The sequence below is a fragment of the Hordeum vulgare genome, chromosome 7H (assembly GCF_904849725.1).
Source record: "Hordeum vulgare subsp. vulgare chromosome 7H, MorexV3_pseudomolecules_assembly, whole genome shotgun sequence".
NCBI lineage: Eukaryota > Viridiplantae > Streptophyta > Magnoliopsida > Poales > Poaceae > Hordeum > Hordeum vulgare.
The window spans coordinates 541,385,532-541,394,585 of record NC_058524.1 but is presented as its reverse complement, the minus strand read 5'-3'; the positions used below and the strand labels follow the sequence as shown (position 1 = coordinate 541,394,585).

General features: G+C 43.0%; 1 protein-coding gene across 1 annotated transcript; it reads right to left on the bottom strand.

Annotated features, from left to right (window-relative positions):
* Positions 1-4,545: 4,545 nt before the first annotated feature.
* LOC123409243 lies at positions 4,546-8,425 on the bottom strand. Its single transcript, XM_045102195.1, has 6 exons — positions 8,355-8,425; positions 6,398-6,452; positions 5,852-5,932; positions 5,197-5,459; positions 5,019-5,109; positions 4,546-4,939 (listed from the first exon to the last, which is right to left on the bottom strand). Exons 1-6 carry the CDS (start codon positions 8,423-8,425, stop codon positions 4,565-4,567), a joined length of 936 nt encoding a protein of 311 aa, XP_044958130.1. The 3' UTR covers positions 4,546-4,564.
* Positions 8,426-9,054: the final 629 nt, after the last annotated feature.

Sequence of the window (9,054 nt, the reverse complement as noted above, 5' to 3'; positions counted from 1 at the left end):
TTTTTCTGCCCGACCTCTCTCTTCTATCCGTCTCCATGTTACAATGTTGTGGTTCTCCACAACTTCTAGAGACTCTAGGCTAGGCGCTTCTGCCATGGATAGCTTTCCTCCTTCAACTTTTTGGTTCTCTCACGATCTAATGGATTTTTCTTTGTTAGAGTTGAAGTGGACGATCTATAAGGAATAACGATACTGTATACGTGCATCTACACGCCAATCGAGCCAGCTTTCCTCCTACACCGCTTTTTCTCTCCCACAATATAATGATATTTTTTGTTTTTGTTATTGGTCGATTTGCAGTACACGTTCGGCCAGGAAGCTGTATCCGGGATGTTCAGGGCAATCGAGCCACCGTTCGTGCTCTTTTCTCTCCCACGATCTAATGGCATTTTTAAGAGTTCAAGTGCACGTTAGATCAGAAGGATCTGTACTTGCATGTTCAGGACCTCCAGATTAATCGATCAAGCTTTCTACGTGTGCATATCAACGAGGCACTACGTGCTATAGCGCGTCGAGAAGGTAACAATGCAAATTGCGTCATCGTACCATCGCTACCAATGATGTGCAAGCAGCGAGACTCAACGTATATTACCTTCACCGGTGCAACAACCTACCAGGCTGTCGACGACCATGTTCCTTTAATCTGGATTGAGGCCGCTGCTACATCTTGGCTGGCGCAGGCGAACTTTGTTCAGCTGTCACCGTTCTACTCTCCTGCAGCTCACCACCTAGGATTCACCCTTAGGTATGTCCATGTGATGCTACAGAACCATGGTAGGCTGCTGGCCGAGCTGTTTATCGTCTTGACACCATGGAATGACTGTATGCCGACCTCTCCCATCGTCAGCGAGCGTGGCTGCACGACCTGAACGTCGGACGACCACTAATTGAGACAGCATGCGTGGCTGCACAAGACGTACATGCTTGGGTTGATCCTGCTGAGACATACAAGTATATGATCTTGCTTTGGATTGCAGTCTAATGGATCGATTCTGGTCAAGGCTAGCTAACTTTCAATCGTCCGAAAACACTTAATGAATTTCATGAGCAGCTCAGCTTCTGCTTTTGTACAGCAGCAAAATGCACGTGTGCCAACATGTCGATGACTAGGCGTTGGTCTGCATTCCGGTGTGGGCCAGGTCCGCTGGAGAGATAATACGCCAGCATCAGCCTCGGACATGCTCTCGGTGCACTTCAAGCACCCATGCAAATTAAGAGTATGTTCTTTAATTTTTCATTTTCGATTCATTTGTGTTGCCCCCATTGCCATATGTACAAATTTTCTAACTGCATTTACATGGGACTAGCAAAAGGCCCGTGCGTTGCAACAGATTATTTTTTCCTAATTTTTAATGAAGATGACCACATTTTACTGCATCACTGAAATACATTATCACTCTTAATTTCGTGAAATCATGAACAATTTAGAAATCATAACATTTTCTAAAAATCATGAATATTTTTTTATCACTTATAGGTGATATTTAACAATGGGTTAAGGTGACAATTAAGCGACAATTTTGGGAGATGGCCTTTGTGAAAAAAATTAACATGTTAAATTTGAAATTGAGGTTTGAAAGATATGAATATTTAAAAAAATACTTTAATCTGTAAAATATTTGAGGTTTGAGAAATGGCTAGAAAAAATGGGAGTACCTTGAGTCAAACCTAGGTCTCCCGGACCGGATTGATACGGACAGGCTGGCTAGAGAAATATATCAAAATTCATAATATTAAATTATTATGCTTAGATTCGTCATAAATTTATTTTCCATTCATTTTTATTTAATATTGTGGATGTTGATATTTTTTGCTCTGAATTTGGACAGAGTTATAGAAATTTGACTTTTCAAAAAAAAAGTACCCCTTATATTTTAAAACTGACGAAATGTTTATTTTTTCAAGAAAACGTAAGAGATTTTGCGAAAAGAGAGGGAGTTGTTTGGTGGAAGGTTTCTCCCATTATTATAAATAAAAATAAAACATACTATCATCTCTTCCGTGACGTGAAAGAGATGATAGTATGTTTTATTTTTATTTATAATATGTTTATTTGGTGGGTCTTCCATGGTGTGATTTTGTCTCATCCGCTCTCAACTTATATTTATGTGGAATTTTTTTTGGTCAATGGTTTCATATACTATATTGATGCCCCGACCCCCTCCCCCCACTCTCCTCTCGTGTAGCCCCGCGGGCGACCGAGAGGGCGAACCCTAGATGTCGGCTTCCTCCCCTTCCTCCGGGCCCCTTCCCCGCCGATGTAGGCACATGCCGCCGGGTGGCGGCGGGCTTCCTGTATCCCCTGCTCGGATCTTGGGCTGGTGCGGGACGGCCTGGTCGCGCGAGGGCGTCATGCTCGCGTGGGTCCGGCGGTGCGGCAACTGGCGCGTGCGGCGGCAGAGGCATGGGTGCGGGCTCGCGGTGCGGTGGTTGCGCGCAGGTGTGGCGTTCTTGGGGCTGGATGCAGCGGAGGCTGGATCTGGCCCGGTGGGCGGCACAGGCCGCGGGTTTGGCGTGGGCTGCTTGGCGGGCGGCGGTCCGGCGCCTTGGTGGCAGGGGCCGATGGTAGGTGCGGTGGTGGTGCTGCCCTTGGCGGCGAGGCGGTCTGTTGATCGGCGATCCGACAGGGCGGGCCGGTTCGGTCTTCGGCAGGTCGTCTCCGGCTGGTCTGGTGCCATACGGGCGATGGGGGCGGCCGCTCCTATGTTGCGTCTGCTGCAGCGCGGTGGCGGGGGCTTAACGGGCCCGATCTAGGCCCGGCTGGTTTTGGTATATTGACTGCATCTATTGACAAGATGACATGCATTTGCATACTTTTGGTATAGAGGTAAACCACATAACTTGCATCCAGTAGTAATAAAATCTCTCACGATATCATTATGTCCATTCAAGGAATGTTTCTCAATGACTGACAAGTGCCCCTTCAATTCAGGTCTAAGAGAACCCATTAAGACAATTTTGCCAATAGATGCATAAATATTCAAATTACATGGTTTGCTCTGAGGTAGTAGTTCTGAGATGGACAAGAAGTCTGCCGAATCATTTTTTATTCTTTCTTTCCAATTCTTCGACATCTCCTGTAGTCAATATAAGAGTTTTATCCGTTACATACTATAGATTTTTAAAAGAAAATGTTAATGTTACAACTTATCCAAAAAGACAAGTTAAATAATTATGATCTACTTATATCAACAGAGAACTTATGGAGTGAAAAACATGAAAGCCTTGATTGTGTCGTTCGTCTATTAACATCGATGTAACATCAATGTAACATGGGCAAGGGGTCCAGCATGCCCCTGCGCTTGCGTCCGATCTGCTACCGCGTGTGTCGGTGGAGGTTGTCCCCTCCCACGCGGTTGTGGTACTGCCGGCCGCTATCTATGGTGGTTGTGTCTCAGTCTAGTCGACCTCGCTGCGTTTGGTGGGTTGTTGGCATGGTGGAGCTAAGGATTGGTCCCGGGCGATGGGTGCGAGGGGTCGGGAGAAATCTCTATCGGATCTGGTCGACACCGATGCGGTGACGCCTGCGGGCGCCCCCTCCCTTCCTGAAGGGCGTGAGATGTACCTCTTCCCGACTAACCTCCGTGTGGCGGGAGAAATCCTAGGACTTGTCCGGGCAGCAGCGTCGTTGTCGTTGGAGTCCTTGAAGGTGTTGCTTGGCACACGGCAATCCGATGGCACTGACGTGTGGTGGAACTATTCGGTGGGCGCAATAGTTGCGGGACACTTATATCCCGCGTTGCTCGCATTTTTTTTTCTTATCTTTCTTTTCTCTTTATTTTGGGCATGATTATGCTTCCTGCCCCAGCACGTATCGTCGGTTGTATCGGTTGGTTGTTTTGTATACAAAGCGGGGAAACCCTTTTTGGTATACTATATTGATGCTACATTATCACATGGTAACACTTTTTTTTCTAGATGGTGGGAGGATGCACAGGATTGATATATTTGTACAGCGGATTGCTGCTGATTGATTTGTAAATTCATTGGGCCAGTCAAAATCGTAAAACAAATTTAAAATTGAATATCTCAAGTTAATGAAAGAATTTCAAAAATAGAAAATATAATGAATTAAAAGAAATAAATGAGAGTGCTTATTGAGAAATTGTTGACCCGGTCAAAGTCAAGTGACCCAATTTTAAATTGATGTCTTTAATTAATTGTGAAGGCTTAAAAAATAGAAAGCATATTGGATAGTATAAAAGAATTGGATGAGAAAGATTTTAGAAATTGTTAACGTGATCAAAATAGGGTGATGCAATTTTAATTCGAGACCCCAGTTGAATATGGGCTCTTTAAAAGTAAGGAGCAGAGTGTTACAGAGGATTGGTCATAAATGTGCTAGGTCTTTGCTTCTGCTAAGTTGATCCTGCTAAAACTGAAGATTAGTGGTCTAATATTTCTGTCGTCCTAACCATGTCGCTGTAGAAACCATGGGAACACCAAAGCACCTCTAGTGTACTCAGCAATCACCTGTGAAAAACAGACCTTTAATTCCTTTTGCAGAGGCACATAATAACCATTAGTTTGGTTTGAAATAGGTGGTAAAAGAAGAATTCCCATCTCATGGTATTGGCATTGTCAACGAAATCAGTTCAAATCGTCCATCCTCAACATTTCTCCCGGGGTTGACCGAAATCTGGAAGCAGAATGGACTGTTCTTGCCTTGGTTCAGCATGCATTTCATAACAATGAGCCAGATAAGATGAAAATCAAGCTTATGTTTGGTTCTTTTCCTTTTAGCAATGCCTGTCTTGCCACTGCCACCTAGCATCCCACAAGTGCTTGACTGGCCAGAGTCACAAGAATCTACCAGCATGCAATGGCGGCTCTTGTAGCATTCAGACACATCATCTGCGTTGATATTTGAAAACAGAATCTCGGCAACTTTATTCTTCACAAGCACAAGAACTTGTCCATTTCGGTCTTGCACATAGATCTGCAAATCGTGAAGATATGGTTTTACTAATCTATTTCCAACAAAGAAACTGTTTGAGGTTGGCTGCTAGATCTCTTACCATGAATGATTTATATATCTGTCCAACAACATGGAGATACTTTGGATTATCAAGGCAATCGATTGGATAAGTACTGTCTCCATGAAGATTCCTGAATAGAGAGTTCTATAAATCATGACAAGCAGAGCAATATAGATTAACTGATGAAATGTTGATAAGATGACATGCTTTTGCATACTTTTGGTATAGAGGTAAACCACATAACTTGCATCCAGTAGTAATAAAATCTCTGACGATATCATTATGTCCATTCAAGGAATGTTTCTCAATGACTGACAAGTGCCCCTTCAATTCAGGTCTAAGAGAACCCATTAAGACAATTTTGCCAATAGATGCATAAATATTCAAATTACATGGTTTGCTCCGAGGTAGTAGTTCTGAGATGGACAAGAAGTCTGCCGAATCATTTTTTATTCTTTCTTTCCAATTCTTCGACATCACCTGCAGTCAATATAGGAGTTTTATCCGTTACATAGTATAGATTTTTAAAAGAAAATGTTAATGTTACAACTTATCCAAAAAGACAAGTTAAATAATTATGATCTACTTATATCAACAGAGAACTTATGGAGTGAAAAACATGAAAGCCTTGATTGTGTCGTTCGTCTTTTAACATCAATGTAACATGTGAAATTATGATATAAGATGAAAGTGAAGACACAGGAATGACATCCAAAGGATTTTGATTACCATCTTATTAACAAGCTCATTTTAATGAAAATCCATTGTTTGAACCTTTAAACGGAATGTAAGGGAAAAAAGAAAGAATTAAATATGTAGATTGCTACCTATCCCAATTAAACTAAAATCACAATGCCTTGGCAAATTTGTACCTGCTGATGATTTTCTGCACGAGTACTTTTGGTGTGTACGATCCACTCTGACACTCTTCTTAATTTTGATCTTGTAGCATTCTCGATAGTAAAGATGGTAAAGATGACTCATGTTAAGATTATAAACAACACTTTCCTTGGCCCCTCAGGTACTCTCGAAGTTTTAGCCTAATATCAATTGAGCATTGTTCAATAGAAGTACTGTTGAATATGCTAAGAACTTATATTTTACCTAAGTGAAGTGCTACTGCAAACTATGCATCAAAGCATAGTCAGCCTACAGATTTTCTACATCAAAAAATTTATGTCTTCTTTGAGGTACTCCCTCAGTCCCACGATATAAGATGTAAATACAGCATATATAATAACAGAGCGAGTAGTTATTTACCCGTAAATTTTTCTTGAGATTACCGCCCCTTGTAGCACCACCATCTAATAATCATACCCTAATTTCGTTTTCTTCTTTGACCCCTCTAAATACTATTTCCTGTCCTGGATATAGAATGTTTTGCTTTCACCATTGTCTGTAAGCCTGAGTTCTACTACTTTGTAATATGCGACTATGATTGACTGTGCAGTCAAATTTGATGCGCTTTTGTATCTACAGATTTCAAACAAATAACTGTCAGAATCATGTGTAACAGAAAGGCGAAAAAATAACTGAACAAATTTACAAAAAAAGTACAAGATATCACCCGACTTACTAAAGCAAAACCTTCCTGAGCTTAATACATCCAGAACCTTTTTGTGAACGGTAATTTTTCATGCCCAGGTGCCCAACTCCATCATCACAATGATTAATTGTTAATCAAACAACCTGCACGTATGAGTCACAAACAACCTGAAAGGATAATTTGTCAAGCGATTTACATCGATAAAATAATAAAGGCAACACAACACATATGAAAATGACCCCCATACACACACTCTGATCTCTGCACACAATTCTTATGTACATATAAGAGGAATGACATGGGGACAGATTGTCAGTTGTTGTCAGAGACAACACGAACCAAGCTTACAAATACCATGTATTAAATAGATAGAAGCGGCGCAGCCTGAACCAAGCTTACAAATATCATTCTTCAGTCCTTCTCATCCATTGCTGCTGTTTTTGAGGAAAAATCTGCATTTGGTGGAAGCCCTTACATGCTTGCCCTGAGTTCACTTTGTTTTTTAGATGAGGTAAATGTTTTAGGTGTCTTGGCTATAGTATCTTTGGAGGAAGTTAGCAGTTGTGGTCTTCGGCTGATGCAGCTCCAGCTTGTGTGTTCTCTTAAACTTTCTGATAGTGCTGGCTCCTACATTAGCTTACATTTAAACAGTCTCCGTATGCTGGTCCTCTTTTAGTTTTTCTGGATCTGTAGATCATCGGACTGATCTTTTGATCAACCTCCTTCTTGTATCCTCTCTTCAGCTCTTAGGTAGTGGTCATGCTTTCCTCTCTACTCTCCTCTTCGGGCCTCTGTTATATTTGTTGTACTTTGCTTTGGAGCTGCATGAAATTGGAACCTTTGGGTGCCCTGCCTTGTTAAGAAAAAGATGAATGCAATGCAGCAAACACATAGGTTAATATTAATATATCCTACAAGAGATGAGTAATATACATGTCCAGGACTTGAAATTTATGGGTAGAAGTAACCAAATATAATCGGTCCAACGATGACCATCATGTATGTCTTTTATGGGAAAATGACCCCATGATAAATGTATTGGAAGGAGAATGAAAAACCGTAGCTCGAATATGTACCAAAGTGATATATTCTTCTCTGGCTTCTCAACTACAACGCTTTTGTCCACATAAAATTAAATGCAGATACATCAGCAACAAAATTTGAATGAATTTCATATTGGTCAAAATCAATTCACATCTCACCTAACACAAAAGCATGCCTTGAGATCCTGAACCATTCTTTCGGACTGAAGTATAAACTACTGAAATGGAGCGCCCACCAGCCATCAAGATGCAACCGCTCGGTCCCTTGCTCGCAGGAAACAAATAGTAGGACGGAATGGGCTGTTGGTCTGCAGTTGAGATGCAAATAATCATGGTTTATATTCAGCAGACCAAACAGGATAATAAACTGAATTTTCAGCTCGAGAACACAAACGCGAGCAGCAATCTCGAAGGCACAAATTTGCCAATAACAAAACCAGAAGTTGGTCTCTAGCAAATGAAATTAGCACAACTCGTAATCCCCATATTAGAGCTGCAATGAGAATGAATGACACAAGAATCCATGGACGTCCCGGGATCGGGTTGGGTCGGAGCAGCGTCCCGAGAGAGAAGACGCAGAAGGTGCCCACCCCCTCAATCTATCTCTCCAGGCGCGGCCTATCTAAACGAGATTTGGCCGTGGCGGATCTGGCTACCGCCCCGCTGAGTTGCTAGACTCGATCCGGGGCCTCCCTGCTTTAAGGAAAAAAGGTGAGTGGACAACAGCGTTGGCGGGGGAGAGGGCGGTGCTCTGGGTGGGGAAGACGGCGGCAGCTCCTCTCAGACCTCGGCGGCGGCGGCTCCTCTCGGACCTCGGCAGCGGCGAAGGGCTCTGGCGGCTGGGGCGTCCTAACCATCGATGTAGAAACAGATCGTCCTAGGTTTCCACGACAACGACGGTGGCGGTCGTGGGTTCCTGGTTAGGCAGGTGCGCGATGGCGGCGACTGTGAGGTCGTGGCGGGGGAGAGGTAAGCCGTCTGCGTGCGTGAGGAGGGGGATGCGGGGTGGAGAAGAGGGACGTCCGGAGAAGAGGGGGGGAGAGATCTAACTTGCGTGAGGACGTGGGAGGAAGTATCGATGGGCTGGGAGGTGGTCGAACCATGAGCGAGGTTGAACCATCACGACGTTCGATCCTGCTTTAATAGTAAAGATCTTCTCTGGCTTCTCAACTACAACGCTTTTGTCCACATAAAATTAAATGCAGATACATCAGCAACAAAAATTGAATGAATTTCATATCGGTCAAAATCAATTCACATCTCACCTAACACAAAAGCATGCCTTGAGATCCTGAACCATTCTTCCGGACTGAAGTATAAACTACTGAAATGGAGCGCCCACCAGCCATCAAGATGCAACCGCTCGGTCCCTTGCTCGCAGGAAACGAATAGTAGGACGGAATGGGCTGTTGGTCTGCAGTTGAGATGCAAATAATCATGGTTTATATTCAGCAGACCAAACAGGATAATAAACTGAATTTTCAGC